At 37.4% G+C, this 17,914-nt stretch overlaps 1 protein-coding gene across 1 annotated transcript in view; it reads left to right on the forward strand.

Annotated features, from left to right (window-relative positions):
* Nucleotides 1–17,914, forward strand: part of CFAP47 (cilia and flagella associated protein 47) — a 550,869-nt gene that overhangs the window by 383,027 nt on the left and 149,928 nt on the right. Inside the window, exons 51-52 of the mRNA XM_030305764.1 lie at nucleotides 3,565–3,699; nucleotides 8,404–8,538. Coding sequence (XP_030161624.1) covers nucleotides 3,565–3,699; nucleotides 8,404–8,538 — 270 coding nt within the window. The remainder of the gene's footprint in view (nucleotides 1–3,564; nucleotides 3,700–8,403; nucleotides 8,539–17,914) is intronic.

Here is a 17,914-nt window from a genome sequence, read left to right on the forward strand (position 1 = left end):
TAAAATTAACAAAATAAATGAAGGCTTTACATGGAGACTTAATAAGTCACCTCCACGGTAAAATGAATCCAAACAAATGAGGAGATGGTTGCATTTGATATCAGTGAAATAGACATGAATTTATGGAACAGAGAGATTTAGATGGATAGAAGTGACAGATAAGATAGGTAGATAGATAGATAGATAGATAGATTGATTCAAGTGTTCTGAATACCTAAATATGATGGCTTCATTAAGTTTCCTGCATTTATTATCTCATTTATGATATTGCCTACTGCAGGAAAGATACCCATAGTTGGCTGTGAACTTCCCTTACACATCCTGCTTGTACAGTACATTCAGTTGGGGTGACACTTCTCCTATCCTATTGTTATCCTGTTCAGCAGTAGTTAGTATAATTTCTAATATAGAGTATGCTGTTTGTTTGTTTGTTTGTTTGTTTGTTTGTTTTAAGAGAGAGAGGGAGAGCATGACCAGGAGAGAGGGTCAGAGTGAGAGTTGGGGAGAGAATCTTAGGCAGACTCCACACTCATCACAGAGCCGGATGCAGAGCGCAATTCCATGACCCTGGGATCATGACCTCAGCCGAAATAGAGTGCGATGCTCCACCAACTGAGCCACCCAGGAATCCCTAAGGGTGCTTTTTAAACAGTTTTATTGTGGTTTACCTGACATACAGTAAGCTATGCATATTTAAAGTATATATTTTGAGTTTTAACACATGCATACAGCCATGAATCCATGGTTACAAATCAGATAATGAATATAGGTCACCACAAAAAGTCTCCTTGTGTCCATTTTTAATCCTTTTACCCTCCTCTTCCCTCATGGCATAAGATACCTTTGCCCTCGGCAACATTTCTGTTTTCTGTCACTATATATGCATTTAATAGCATTGTATATGAATGAAATCATAAGGTTTAACCCTTTTGGGGAATTGTTTTCTTTTCTGCAAGATAATTATTTTAAGATCCATCCACACAGTACATGTATCAATACTTTATTCCGTTTATTACTGAGTCGTAGTCCATGAAATAGATACACCACAATATTTGGATCTTTTTACTTTTTGATGGACATTTGGGTTTTTCCATTTTTTTGGTAGTTATCAATAAAGCTGATATGAACATTTATACATAAATCCGTGTGTGGGCATATACTTTCATTCATCTTGAGTAAATCACTTATATGTGGAATGCCTGGATAATATGGTAGTTGAATTTACAGTGTTTAAAGAAGTAACTGCCAACAGTATCTCAACGAGAATGTCTCTCTTTCCATTCTCATTTGCAATGCATAAAAGTTCCAGTTTCTCTATATCCTTGACCATAGTTTGTAGGATTCGCCATTGCACTTTGATCGATTTTCATCTGTGTGTAGTTCAGTTGCAGTGTGGATTTACTCTACATTTCTGTAATGAATAATAATGTTGAGCATGTTTTCTTGTGCTTCTTTGTCATCTATACGTATTCTTGTGAAATGCTTTTTCAACTCTTTTGCCCATCCCTTGTCCTACATTGGGTTGTTTGTTTTCTTATTGCTGAATATTTAGGCTTTTTAAAATTTTTTCTCGTACATGGTTTTTGTTTTTGTTTTCCAGATATGTGCTTTAAAAATTTTTTCTCCCAGTCTGTGGTTTTCGTTCTAATTTTCTTAATGGTGTCCATCGAATAACGGAGGTTTTTTTTTCTAGCTCTATTGAGGTATAATTGACAAATAAAAGTTCTATACATTTAAGATGTACACTGTGATGATTTCATATATGTTTACATCGTGAAGTGGTTACAAAAATTTCAATTGTAATGGAACGCTGTTTATGACTTTTCTCTTACATGATTTCCCTTCTTTAAAACGGAAATAATACATAATACTCAATGGTGAAAAACTGAGCGCTTTTCCCCTAAGGTCAGGAGTAAGACAGGGGGTTCCACTCTCACCACTTTTCTTCAACTTTGTACTAGAAGTCCTACCCACAGCAGGTAGACAACATAAAGAAATATGTGACAACCGGGGCACCTGGGTGGATCAGTTGTTTAATGTCCAACTTTGGCTCAGGTCATGATCTCACAGTTGGTGAATTTGACCCCTCTATCGGGCTCTGTGCTGGCAGCTTAGAGCCTAGAGCCTGCTCTGGATTCTGTGTTCCCTCTCTCTCTCTACCCCTTCCCTGCTCACATTCTGTCCCTCTTGCTCTCAAAAATTAGTAAACATTAATAAATAATTTTTAAAAATACAAAAGAAACAAATGGCATCGAAGCTGGTAAAGAAGAAATAGAACTCTTGTAATTTACAGAAGCCATGGTAACTCTATGTAAAAAAACACTAAAGGTTCTACCAAGAAACTACTAGAACTGATGAATGAATTCAGTAAATGTTAATTTTGCAGGATCCAAATCAATGACGGAATCTATTTTATTCCTATACACCAAAAATGAAGCAGCAGAAAGAGAATTTAAGAAAACAATACCATTTACCCTTGTACCAAAAACAATAATGATATAGCCAATAAAGGGTTAGTATCCAAGATATATAAGGAACTTCTACACCTCAATAACCAGAATCTAAATAATCCAATTTAAAAATGGGCAGGAGATGTAAACAAACATTCCTCCAAAGAAGACATGCAGTTGGCAAACAGACACATGAAAAGTTGTTCCACATCATTCAGCATCAGGGAAATACAAACCAAAACTACAAGGAGATATCACTTCACATCTGTCTCACAGCCCCTCTCAGCCATGATGTCTGCACCCCTAGGGACCTGCCAGAAGACACACCTGTCTGTGTCCCTGAGGCAGGTCCTTCAGCCTTGGTCCAACTGCAGATCTTGAAATGGCCTTGTAACTTGGCCAGCCACTCTCAGCCATGGTCCGGGAACCCTCGTCTGGGGAGATGTGCTTGTGCATGCCCCAGAATTAGGCTCATAGACCAGGGTCTGTCTGCATATCTGGGAGCAGCCCTATAATCCAGGTTCAGCCCCTCATAGCTGCTGTCTGGAAGCAGTCCTGCCTGCCCAGGGACCCAGAGGGTGACACGCCCATACATATTCTGTGGTCAGGCCTGCCAACCTCAAGCCCACTGCAGATTTGAAGCAGTCTGTGACCTGGCTCTAGCCCATCTCAGCCACAGTCTGGGGCCAATCCTGCCCACTCAGAGATGCGTAAACTGTTGGAAGCACTGCCGGAGCCCCAGATGGAGTCAGTGTAATACCAGGGACATTTTGTACTATCCAGTGTCACCAGCTGCCACCAGTGTCACGTCCAGTTCACATTTGGGCAAACTGAGGGACACAGCTGGTAACAGACAGCCCCAGTTGTGAACCTACGTATGACACTACTTTGTAAATAAAAACTGACCATCACTTATACTTAAAATAAATATTAATGGATTTCCCATTAAATTGTTCTGTACCACCATCAGGTTTAAATCTGGTAGTAACACCTACAATTTGTGTTTGGTTCCTTATTAGTTTCACACTAAAGCATGTTTAAAACCTAAAATTGACCTTTCCTTTTAGAAAACAAATCCCTAGTTAATATAGCATCTTGTACTGATGTGTTGTAGGTGCAATCTCATTTTCTGTTAAAAGAAGACAAGAGGATGAATCTCAGCAAGAACCAGATCAAGATGATAATCAAGTACCCTCCTTTCAGAAATCCTTATCACAACCATCCCCCCAAAATACTGATGACGACTCAGGTAAATTTATGATTAAGGAGAGGTTCATGATCACTCTTCAGTCATTCCCTCTTAAATGAATAGATACTTTACATTCACAATATATATACAAAGGTGTGTTGCATATACCTGTAAGAATTTTATTGTATTAGCTCTGAATTAACTTTACATAATTTACTTTCTAGATTTGTACAGCAATTAACATTCATAAGAGTATAATATTTCATCGAAGGTTGCTTATTCTTTCATAAGTGAACCACTTTATATGTATTTCTTACTAAATGAAAACTTAGAGTACATTTCTGATAAAATGTTAATGAGTAAATTATTTTAACAGTGTAACATGCTTTTCTTCAGCCTACCAGATGATAGCAACCTTCCTCTTATGTGGAAGAAAATCAGTGCCATTATTTTTACTTCCAGTAATCTAAAGCTTTATTGGAATGTTGTTAAACATCATATCTTTTTAGTAGAAATTCGAAGGAAATTGAGAATAATGGAGAATTGGAAAGGACAGGGCAGATTTCCTGGAGAATGGGTGACTGAATTCTCTGAAGGATGAGTAACAAGGACTTAAGAGGGCGTTAGAAAAGCTGTGGAGACAGTGAGGTATATCAAAGAAATCTTTATGGAATGACTTTGTGTTCAGTAAAACAGACACTACCATAATATAATGTAATGTAATGTAAATAGGCACATGCATACACACATACAAATATATATGTATGTATACATATGGAGAGACAGAGAGAGAGAAATTGAGATTTTAAAGAATTGGCTGACATGATTGTGGGGATTGGCAAGTGAAAAATCTGTAGGTCAAGCAAGCAGGGCAGAGAATTAGGTAAGAGTTGGTATTGCAGTCTTGGGTCCAAATTCCCCAGCTGTGCCAGGCAGGCTGCAAGGTCAGGCAGGTTTTTTGTGTCAGTCTTGACCAAGAATTGCTTCTTCTTCAGGTAACCTCAGGTATTTTTCCTTAGCTTAGAACTTCAAAAAATTTTACAAATACTTGTGAACATTTGCCTCTTACCACTCTGCATTTTTGTGAAAAGCAATCTTCCCCATTTCATTTCTCGGATGAAGCCTAAGGATGCTTTTTTATATGAAAATTCATTATTTTACGTAGAAATTATTTCTAAAAATAAGTTTAAGGTAAAATTAACAAAATAAATGAAGGCTTTACATGGAGACTTAATAAGTCACCTCCACGGTAAAATGAATCCAAACAAATGAGGAGATGGTTGCATTTGATATCAGTGAAATAGACATGAATTTATGGAACAGAGAGATTTAGATGGATAGAAGTGACAGATAAGATAGGTAGATAGATAGATAGATAGATAGATTGATTCAAGTGTTCTGAATACCTAAATATGATGGCTTCATTAAGTTTCCTGCATTTATTATCTCATTTATGATATTGCCTACTGCAGGAAAGATACCCATAGTTGGCTGTGAACTTCCCTTACACATCCTGCTTGTACAGTACATTCAGTTGGGGTGACACTTCTCCTATCCTATTGTTATCCTGTTCAGCAGTAGTTAGTATAATTTCTAATATAGAGTATGCTGTTTGTTTGTTTGTTTGTTTGTTTGTTTGTTTGTTTGTTTTAAGAGAGAGAGGGAGAGCATGACCAGGAGAGAGGGTCAGAGTGAGAGTTGGGGAGAGAATCTTAGGCAGACTCCACACTCATCACAGAGCCGGATGCAGAGCGCAATTCCATGACCCTGGGATCATGACCTCAGCCGAAATAGAGTGCGATGCTCCACCAACTGAGCCACCCAGGAATCCCTAAGGGTGCTTTTTAAACAGTTTTATTGTGGTTTACCTGACATACAGTAAGCTATGCATATTTAAAGTATATATTTTGAGTTTTAACACATGCATACAGCCATGAATCCATGGTTACAAATCAGATAATGAATATAGGTCACCACAAAAAGTCTCCTTGTGTCCATTTTTAATCCTTTTACCCTCCTCTTCCCTCATGGCATAAGATACCTTTGCCCTCGGCAACATTTCTGTTTTCTGTCACTATATATGCATTTAATAGCATTGTATATGAATGAAATCATAAGGTTTAACCCTTTTGGGGAATTGTTTTCTTTTCTGCAAGATAATTATTTTAAGATCCATCCACACAGTACATGTATCAATACTTTATTCCGTTTATTACTGAGTCGTAGTCCATGAAATAGATACACCACAATATTTGGATCTTTTTACTTTTTGATGGACATTTGGGTTTTTCCATTTTTTTGGTAGTTATCAATAAAGCTGATATGAACATTTATACATAAATCCGTGTGTGGGCATATACTTTCATTCATCTTGAGTAAATCACTTATATGTGGAATGCCTGGATAATATGGTAGTTGAATTTACAGTGTTTAAAGAAGTAACTGCCAACAGTATCTCAACGAGAATGTCTCTCTTTCCATTCTCATTTGCAATGCATAAAAGTTCCAGTTTCTCTATATCCTTGACCATAGTTTGTAGGATTCGCCATTGCACTTTGATCGATTTTCATCTGTGTGTAGTTCAGTTGCAGTGTGGATTTACTCTACATTTCTGTAATGAATAATAATGTTGAGCATGTTTTCTTGTGCTTCTTTGTCATCTATACGTATTCTTGTGAAATGCTTTTTCAACTCTTTTGCCCATCCCTTGTCCTACATTGGGTTGTTTGTTTTCTTATTGCTGAATATTTAGGCTTTTTAAAATTTTTTCTCGTACATGGTTTTTGTTTTTGTTTTCCAGATATGTGCTTTAAAAATTTTTTCTCCCAGTCTGTGGTTTTCGTTCTAATTTTCTTAATGGTGTCCATCGAATAACGGAGGTTTTTTTTTCTAGCTCTATTGAGGTATAATTGACAAATAAAAGTTCTATACATTTAAGATGTACACTGTGATGATTTCATATATGTTTACATCGTGAAGTGGTTACAAAAATTTCAATTGTAATGGAACGCTGTTTATGACTTTTCTCTTACATGATTTCCCTTCTTTAAAACGGAAATAATACATAATACTCAATGGTGAAAAACTGAGCGCTTTTCCCCTAAGGTCAGGAGTAAGACAGGGGGTTCCACTCTCACCACTTTTCTTCAACTTTGTACTAGAAGTCCTACCCACAGCAGGTAGACAACATAAAGAAATATGTGACAACCGGGGCACCTGGGTGGATCAGTTGTTTAATGTCCAACTTTGGCTCAGGTCATGATCTCACAGTTGGTGAATTTGACCCCTCTATCGGGCTCTGTGCTGGCAGCTTAGAGCCTAGAGCCTGCTCTGGATTCTGTGTTCCCTCTCTCTCTCTACCCCTTCCCTGCTCACATTCTGTCCCTCTTGCTCTCAAAAATTAGTAAACATTAATAAATAATTTTTAAAAATACAAAAGAAACAAATGGCATCGAAGCTGGTAAAGAAGAAATAGAACTCTTGTAATTTACAGAAGCCATGGTAACTCTATGTAAAAAAACACTAAAGGTTCTACCAAGAAACTACTAGAACTGATGAATGAATTCAGTAAATGTTAATTTTGCAGGATCCAAATCAATGACGGAATCTATTTTATTCCTATACACCAAAAATGAAGCAGCAGAAAGAGAATTTAAGAAAACAATACCATTTACCCTTGTACCAAAAACAATAATGATATAGCCAATAAAGGGTTAGTATCCAAGATATATAAGGAACTTCTACACCTCAATAACCAGAATCTAAATAATCCAATTTAAAAATGGGCAGGAGATGTAAACAAACATTCCTCCAAAGAAGACATGCAGTTGGCAAACAGACACATGAAAAGTTGTTCCACATCATTCAGCATCAGGGAAATACAAACCAAAACTACAAGGAGATATCACTTCACATCTGTCTCACAGCCCCTCTCAGCCATGATGTCTGCACCCCTAGGGACCTGCCAGAAGACACACCTGTCTGTGTCCCTGAGGCAGGTCCTTCAGCCTTGGTCCAACTGCAGATCTTGAAATGGCCTTGTAACTTGGCCAGCCACTCTCAGCCATGGTCCGGGAACCCTCGTCTTGGGATATGTGCTTGTGCATGCCCCAGAATTAGGCTCATAGACCAGGGTCTGTCTGCATATCTGGGAGCAGCCCTATAATCCAGGTTCAGCCCCTCATAGCTGCTGTCTGGAAGCAGTCCTGCCTGCCCAGGGACCCAGAGGGTGACACGCCCATACATATTCTGTGGTCAGGCCTGCCAACCTCAAGCCCACTGCAGATTTGAAGCAGTCTGTGACCTGGCTCTAGCCCATCTCAGCCACAGTCTGGGGCCAATCCTGCCCACTCAGAGATGCGTAAACTGTTGGAAGCACTGCCGGAGCCCCAGATGGAGTCAGTGTAATACCAGGGACATTTTGTACTATCCAGTGTCACCAGCTGCCACCAGTGTCACGTCCAGTTCACATTTGGGCAAACTGAGGGACACAGCTGGTAACAGACAGCCCCAGTTGTGAACCTACGTATGACACTACTTTGTAAATAAAAACTGACCATCACTTATACTTAAAATAAATATTAATGGATTTCCCATTAAATTGTTCTGTACCACCATCAGGTTTAAATCTGGTAGTAACACCTACAATTTGTGTTTGGTTCCTTATTAGTTTCACACTAAAGCATGTTTAAAACCTAAAATTGACCTTTCCTTTTAGAAAACAAATCCCTAGTTAATATAGCATCTTGTACTGATGTGTTGTAGGTGCAATCTCATTTTCTGTTAAAAGAAGACAAGAGGATGAATCTCAGGAAGAACCAGATCAACATGACATTCGAGTACCCTCCTTTCAGAAATCAGTATCAGAACTATCCCCCCAAATTGATGAGGAAGACCCAGGTAAGTTTATGATTAAGGAGAGGTTCATGATCACTCTTCAGTCATTCCCTTTTAAATTAATTAATACTTTACATTCACAATATATATACAAAGGTGTGTTGCATATACCTGTAAGAATCTTCTTGTATTAGTTCCGGATAACTTTACATAATTTACTTTCTAGATTTGTATAGCTATTACCATTCATAAGGTTATAATACTTCACGTGAAGGCTGCTTGCTCTTTCATAAGTGAACAACCTTATGTATATTTCTTATCAAACAAAAAATTACAGTACATTTCTGATAAAATGTTAATGAGTACATTATTTTAACAATGTAACATGCTTTTCTTCAGCCTAGCAGATGATAGCAACCTTCCTCATATGTGGAAGAAAATCAGTCCTATTATTCTTCCTTCCAGTGATCTAAAGCTTTATTGGAACGTTGTTAAACATCATATCTTTTTAGTAGAAATTCAAAGGAAATTGAGATAATGGAGAATTAGAAGGGTAGGGCAGATTTCCTGGAGAATGGGTGACTGAATTCTCTGAAGGGTGAGTAGCAGGGACTTAAGAGGGCGTTAGAGAATGAGTCAACAACAGCAAAGCTGTGGAGACAATGAGGTATATCAAGGAAGAAATCTTTATGGAATCACTTTGTGTTTGGTCGGGATTCTTCAGTAAAACAGACACTACCATAATATAATGTAATGTAATGTAAATAGGCACGCACATACATATATACATATACACACATATGGAGAGACAAAGACAGAAAGATAGAGAGATTGAGATTTTAAAGAATCGGCTGACACGATTGTGGGGATTGGCAAGTAAAAAATGTACAGGTCAAGCAAGCAGGGCAGAGAATCAGGTAAGAGTTGGTATTGCAATCTTGGGTCCATCTTCCCCAGCCGTGCCAGGCAGGCTGCAAGGTCAGGCAGGTTTTCTGTTTCAGGCTTGACTAAGAATTGCTTCTTCTTCAGGTGACCTCAGTTTGCTCTTAGGGCCTCCAACTCATTGAAGGAGGTACACCCACATTATGTAGGGTAATTTCCTTTTCTCAAACTTCACTGATTAAGTGTTCATCACATTAAAAAATGGGGGAAAAAATACGGCAAGTTCGAAGCCCGGTGTTTAATCAAATAACTGGACATCACAGACCAGCAAGGTGAAGCATAAAATTAACCATCACAGAATACATGGATTAAGAGTGATATTTACGCAGTATTGAAAAATTGTTTGCATAGCAATCCAGGCCTTCCTAAAGAAGGAAGAAAGAGCTCAGATACATAACCTAACCTTATGCCTTAAGGACCTGGAAAAAGAACAGCAATTAAAACCCAAAACCAGCAGAAGACAGGAAATAATAAAGATTAGAACAGAAGTTAATGCTATCGAAACAAAAAAAACAAAAAGAACAAAAACAAACAAACAAACAAACAAAACAGTAGAACAGATCAATGAAACCAGAAGCTGGTTCTTTGAAAGAATTAACAAAATTGATAAACCACTAGCCAGTTTGATCAAAAAGAAAAAGGAAAGGCCCCAAATAAATAAAATCAAGGATGAAAGAGGAGAGATCACAACCAACACAACAGAAATAAAAATAATAATAAGAGAATATTATAAGCAATTCTATGCCAATAAAATAGGTAATCTGGAAGAAATGGACAAATTCCTAGAAACATATACACTACCAAAACTGAAACAGGAAGAAATAGAAAATTTGAACAGACCCATAACCAGTAAGGAAATCAAATTAGTAATCAAAAATCTGCCAAAAAACAAGAGTCCAGGGCCAGATGGCTTTCCAGGGGAATTCTACCAAACATTTAAGGAAGAGTTAACACCTATTGTCTTGAAACTATTCCAAAAAATAGAAATGGAAGGAAAACTTCCAAACTCTTTCTATGAAGCCAGCATTACCTTGATTTGAAAACCAGGCAGAGACCCCACTAAAAAGGAGAACTGTAGACCAATTTCCCTGATGAACATGGATGCAAAAATCCTCCACAAGATATTAGCCAACCTGATCCAACAATACATTAAAAAAATTATTCACCATGACCAAGCAGGATTTATACCTGGGATGCAGGGCTGGTTCAATATCCGCAAAACAATTAACATGATTCATCACATCAATAAAAGAAAGGACAAGAACCATATGATCCTCTCAATAGCCAGAGATAAAGCATTTGTCAAAATACAGCATCCTTTCTTGATAAAAACCCTGAAGAAAGTAGGGATAGAAGGAGCATACCTCGAGATGATAAAAGCCATATATGAATGACCCAACGCTAATATCATCCTCAACGGGGAGAAACAGAGCTTTCCCCCTAAGTTCAGGAACAAGACAGGGATGTCCACTCTCACCACTGTTATTCAACATAGTATTTGAAGTCTTATCCTCTGCAGTCAGACAACACAAAGAAATAAAAGGCATCCAATTGGCCAGGAGGAGGTCAAACTTTCAGTCTTCACAGATGACATGATACTCTATATGGAAAACCCAAAAGATTCCACCAAAAAACTGCTAGTATTGAATCATGAATTCAGCAAAGTTGCAGGATATAAAACCAATGCACAGAAATCGGTTGCATTCCTATACACCAACAATGAAGCGACAGAGAAATCAAGGAATCGATCCCATTTACAGTTGCACAAAAAACCATAAAATACCTAGAAATAAATCTAACCAAAGAGGTAAAAAATCTATACACTGAAAACTATAGAAAGCTTAGGGAAGAAATTTAAGAAGACACAAAAAAATGGAAAAAGATTCCATGTTCCTGGATAGGAATAACAAATATTGTTAAAATGTGGATACTACCCAAAGCAGTCTACATTTTCAATGCAATCCCTATCAAAGTAACACCATCATTCTTCACAGAGCTAGAACAAATAATCCTAAAATTTGTATAGATCCAGAAAAGACCCCAGATAGCCAAAGGGATCTTGAAATAGAAAACCAAAGCAGGAGGCATCAGAATCCCAGATTTCAAGCTATATTACAAAGCTGTAATCATCCAGACAGTATGGTATTGGCACAAGAACAGACACTCAGATCAATGAAACAGAATAGAGAACCCAGAAATGGACCCACAAACATATGGCCAACTAATCTTTGACATAGTAGGAAAGACCAGCCAATGGAATAAAGACAGTGTCTTTAGCAAGTGGTGCTGGGAAAACTGGACAGCGACATGCAGAAGAATGAACCTGGATCACTTTCTTATACCATATACAAAAATAAATTAAAAATGGATGAAAGACCTCAATTGAAGACAGGAAGCCATCAAAATCCTCGAGGAGAAAGCAGGCAAAAACCTCTTTCATCTTGCCTGCAGCAACTTCTTACTCAACACGTCTCCAGAGGCAAGGGAAACAAAAGCAAAAATGAACTACTGGGACCTCATCAAAATAAAAAGCTTCTGCACAGCGAAGGAAACAATCAGCAAAACTAAAAGGCAACCGACAGAATGGGAGAAGATATTTGCAAATGACATATCAGATAAAAGGTTAGTATCGAAAATCTATAAAGAACTTCTCAAACTCAACACCCAGAAAGCAACTAATCCAGTGAAGAAATGGGTAAAAGATATGAATAGACACTTCTCCAGAGAAGACATCCAGATGGCCAACCGACACATGAAAAAATGCTCACCATCACTCATCATCAGGAAAATACAAATCAGAACCACCATGAGATACCACCTTACACCTGTCAGAATGGCTAACGTGAACAACTCAGGCAACAACAGATGTTGGCAAGGATGCGGAGAAAGAGGATCTCTTTTGCATTGTTGGTGTCAGTGCAAGCTGGTGCAGCCATTCTGGAAAACAGTATGGAGGTTCTTCCAAAAACTAAAAGGAGAACTACCCTACGACCCAGCAATTGCACTACTAGGCATTTATCCACAGGATACAGGTGTGCTGTTTTGAAGGGACACATGCACTCCCATGTTTATAGCAGCACTATCAACAATAGCCAAAGTATGAAAAGAGCCCAAATGTCCATGGATGAATGGATAAAGAAGATGTGGTGTGTGTGTGTGTGTGTGTGTGTGTGTGTGTATACACACACACAGTGGAGTATTACTTGGAAATCAAAAAGAATGAAATCTTGCCATTTTCAATGACGTGAATGGAACCAGAGTGTATTATGCTAAGTGAAATTAGAGAAAAACAAAAATCATATGACTTCACTCATCTGAGGGCTTTAAGAGACAAAACAGATGAACATAAGGGAAGGGAAACAAAAATAATATAAAAACAGGGAGGGGGACAAAACAGAAGAGACTCATAAATATAGAGAACAAACTGAGGGTTGCTGGAGGGTTTGTGGGAGGGAGGTGGGCTAAATGGGTAAGGGGCATTAAGGAATCTACTCCTGAAATCATTGTTTCACTGTATGCTAATTTGGATGTAAATTTTAAAAAATAAAAAATAACATTTAAAAAAAGAAAGAAAGAAAAATGGTTTGGAAAGGGAAGAACACTTTGGGCCAGCTAGGCCACTGGGACAGCAAACTGGCTTTGAAGTAAAGAGAACAATGTTATTTTATGGTGGTGTTAGTGAAAGAGATATACTATTAGAGATGGAAAACATTTCAGAGGCTAGCAGTAATATGACTCTCTTAAGAGAGGAGATAGGATCGATTCCAAAAACGTACAAGGTTTGTCCATATCTTAGTGAAGAGAAAATATTAAGATACTAATTTAGAAGTGTTGGTGCTTTGTTGAAATAACATTTGTTAAGTAGACCCCAGAGGTGTCTGATGGCGTGTCCTAATTCAACAAATGGCCACAAGGGAAAGTGAAATAGTTGATTACTCACAGGTCCTGAAGGATATGTACTTCACTCCTTGAGGGACCACTTGGGGAAGTGAAATAGGGTGCAGACAAGAGGAAAGCACCTGGGGCATATATCTTTATTAGGATTTTCAGGCAGAATGCTTTGAGGTTCCTGGGCTGAGGCCAGATTCATCAATTCAAACCAAAAAGGGTAGGTTTTGGCTCGCATCATGGGGATCTCATCGTGCATAAGGGGAAGGCCCTGGGAAGCAGAGTAGAGTTCTTATCACAAGAATGGTTAGGGAGTCACATCAGGAATTTACATTTACTTGTGACTGTGTGGGCTGTTATCTAGTACATGCACTCTCCAGAAGGGCTAGTGTCAGTTCAAGGCCCCTGCAGCCACTTGGCAACACAAAATGGAGGTGGAAACAACAATATTATGGAGTAATTTAGTTGGACTGTCAACAAGAAGATATAAAAAGTCTAGGAGATTATAATGCTTGGCACAGTTTTGTGCTTTCTGATTTTGATGTGACAGCAAGACATTTATGTGGCTATACCTAGTCATCAATTAAATATTTGAAGCTGGGTCACGGTGAAAAAAAATGGTTGTTAAGGTTTAAGATTTCTTTAGTTGAAATCATGCAGGTGAGGTTAAAGACTAGATCACTGTTGTAGATGCATTATGCCAGGCGCGAAACCCTCATCAAAATCTAAGGCAGAAGAACCATGAAGGAAAGCCAGGTAAAAGTGTTTGAAAGAAAATGAGAATATTATGGTATCATGTTAATGGGCTAAAATGGAGTGATACCTAATAAAAAAATCTGCATGGTGACCAGCTGCAAGATAGATTAAGAGCTATGAAAAATGCATCGAATTATATTACAAGTATCCCTAGTTTTTCAAAGAGGCCTTCCTATATCAGACAGGATCAACCTTTCCGTTTCCTATAATAACATGGGACTTCTTACTGATTGCTCAACAGTGTATCTCTCTTCAATTAAGGAAGTTTCCATTACATAAAATAAATAAGTTCTAGAGAACTAATTAATGTACAATAGCATGATTATAGTTAACAGTACAGTAGGGTGTACTTGAGATTTACTTAGAAGGTAGATCTTAGTGTCTTCACCACCCCCACCAAAAATCAGTAATTACGTGAGATAATGAATATGTTAATTAGCTTGGTTGTAGTGATTATTTCATAATGCATAGTATATCAAATCAAGTGATACCTTAAATATATATAACTTTTAATAGTTATACCTCAATAAAGCTGGAACAAAAAAGAAATGAAAACACCTAAGTAAGATTTTTTTTTAAACTTCCAAATAGGAAAATATGAAAAATATTGGTAATACCCAGTTTTGATGAGGGTCAGCTTCAATGACACAATCTTACTCGTTGTAATGGCAATTTGAGAATATTTGCAATATGTTTAAAACTTTTTTTTTCTTAAGATTTTAAGTCCTCTCTGTGCCCATTGTGTGGCTCGAACTTAGAACCTTGAGATCAAGAGTCACATGCTCTACCAACTGAGCCAGCCAGGCACCCCTAACACTTTTAATATTGTTTATCTCCTTTGATCCAATGATTTCATTTTGAGAAATTAGTTGGAATAAAAAAAATTATCAGAGATATGCACACATATTTTTCTGTAAGAATATTCCTTATGATTTATTATGTTGAATAACTGAAACTAAGTTTTTTTATTTTAAAATTTTATTTAAAACAATTTTGGATATGTATTACTTGCACATAATTTTTTTTCCACTTTTACTGAAAAATAGTTGACATACATCACTGTAAGTTTAAGGTATATAGTATGATGGTTTGCTTTACATATATTGTGAAAAGCTTACAACAATAGGTCCAGCCTATGTCTATCTTCTCATATAGTTACAATAAAAAGAAAAGAAAAAAGTAAAAAAAATCTTGTGGTAAGAACTCTTAGGATTTACTCTGTTAACAATTGTCCTATATGTCATGCAGCAATGTTAACGATACTCATTATGTTATAATTACATTGTAGTGCTTATTTCTCTTGTAACTGAAAGTTTTTATCTTTTGACCACCTTTGTCCCTTTCCTCCTTGCCCCAAGCTCTGCCTCTGGTAACCACAAGTCTAATCTATTTTTCTGAGTTGTTTTTGCTTTTTTTTTTTTAATTTTTAAAATTTCTTTGAGAGAGAGAGAGCAGGGGAGAGGATACACAGGAAGAAAGAGAGAGAAAATCTTAAGCAGGTTCCATGCTCAGCACAGAGCCAGACACGGGGCTTGATCCCATGACCCTGGAATCATGACCTGAGCTGAAAGCAAGAGTCATTGGTTCAACCGACTGATCCACCCAGGCACCCCCTGAGCTGTTGTTGTTCTTTTTCTTCTTAAATATTTATGTATTTATTTTGAGAGAGAGAGAGAGAGAGAAAGTGTGTGTGTGTGTGTGTGTGTGTGTGTGTGTGTGTGTGTATGTGTGTGTGTGTGCGCGCATGGGAGTGCATGTGAGAGCAGGGGAGAGGCAGAGAGAGAGGGAGAGAGAGAATCCCAAGCAGGCTCCATGCTGTCAGCACAGAGCCTAACATAGTATTCAATCCCATGAACTGTGTGCATAATGCCTTCAAGGTCTATCCATGTTGTAAATGGTAGGATTTCCTTGTGTTTTTTATAATAGCTGAATAATATTTCTTTATAGATATAGATATAGATATAGATATAGATATAGATATAGATATATAGATATCTCAGAACATCTTTATCCATTCATTCCTCGATGGACACTTAGGTTGTTTCCATATCTTGGCTATTGTAAATAATGCTGTAATAAACATGAGATCACGTACATCTTTTCCAAGTAAAAGTTTTGGTTTTCTTCAAATAAATACCCCAAAGTGTTAGTTTTATTTTTAATTTTTCGAGGATTGTCCATACTGTTTTCATTAGTAGTATAACTGAACCTAATGAGTTTATCCATCCAACGCACAGCAAGCCAATAAAAAACCTGACACTGAGGTTTTTTAGTGAAGAAAGATAGTGTATTTCTTGGTATGGCACTACCCTGGCGAACAGGGAACTAATGCTCAAAATCCTGAATTCCCTGATGGCTTACAAGTAATGGTTTTAAGGCCAGAAATCAAGGGTAAGGGGTTTGGAATCATGGGTTCTTCTGATAGGTCAGGGATTTGGTAAATGTCAAAACTGATGAACTGGTGCCAGGTCACCTGTTTCTTCAAGATCCTGGTTGGGTGGTCATTTCCTTCATTGTTCCAGGTCTGCAAAACATCTCAGCATTGTGTGTGAGTGATACTATCTTTGTTACCAAAAGTAGAGTATATATATGATGGTTATGATGACTGTGCAGGCTGTTTCATTTCTTGTTCCCTTGGGCTACATTTTCATTATCTTTTTTTTAAAGTTTATTTATATATTTAAGTAATTGCTACACCCATCATGAGGCTCGAAACACAACCCCAAAATCATGTGCTCCTATGACTGAGCCAGCCAGGTGCCCCTACATTTTCATTATCTTTTTTTTTTTTTTTTTTTGAGAGAGAGAATGGGTATAAGGGAGCATGAGGCAGAGAGAGAAAGGAGGGACAGAGAGAGAGAGTGTGTTGGAGAGAGAAAGAAGCAGGTCTCACCCAAAGTGGGGCTCGTGCTCACCCGATGTGGGAATGGAACTCTTGAACCGCGAGATCATGACCTGAGCCGAAAGTCAGATGTTAACAACTGAGCCACCCAGACACCCCTACATTTTTATTAGCTTAACCAAAGCATATTCTAAGTTGCTACCTGGCATTTTTCCCAGTAATCTTTACCCGTGGCTACATGCCTTTCAGCAGACTTCATTCTGGTGGCAGTTTCAGTGACTGCACCAATTTATATTGCCACCAACAGAACACAAGGGTGCCCTTTTCTCCATATCCTCCCCAACACTTGCTATTTTCTGTTATTTTCATAGTAGCCATCCTAATGGGTGTGAGGTGATATCTCGTCATGGTTTTGATTTGCTTTTCCCTAATGACTAGCAATAAAACTAAAGTTGTAATAGGGAGTACTCTCTGAATGATAAAAATATGTTTACACACACATACATATATATATGGATATATCAATCATATACAATTTGTATACCCCAGTGTATTTGTATGTGTATGTGTCTAAATATCTATGTCTTTATTGATACTTTAAACCTGGAGATTTATACAAAAAAAAAAAAATAGTTTACTCTTAGTTGTGATATAATGAATAATTTTTATCTTTAAGCCTTACAGGAATTTCTAAAATCACTATGGTGAATATTGTTGATTTTATAATTAGAAAAAAAATTTTTAATATGTTCAAAGCCTATAGCTAAACAGTATTTAAGAATTATTATTTTTGTTCTCTTCAGTAAATCTTTGCCAGTCTTACTCTAACCAATAAATTCATATTCAGTGTACATTTTTAGCACTGTAGGAATTAAATCAGCTACATCGCAACATTGCCTTATGTGATAGTCACAGTAGTCACAAATACTAAGTATTATTACTTGTGTGAAAGCTAATTTTTGTGTTAACCTAATTGGGTTCTGGCGTCTAGATAATAGGTGAAACGTTATT

Source organism: Lynx canadensis, chromosome X (genome assembly GCF_007474595.2).
Source record: "Lynx canadensis isolate LIC74 chromosome X, mLynCan4.pri.v2, whole genome shotgun sequence".
In the NCBI taxonomy this organism is placed as follows: Eukaryota; Metazoa; Chordata; class Mammalia; order Carnivora; family Felidae; genus Lynx; species Lynx canadensis.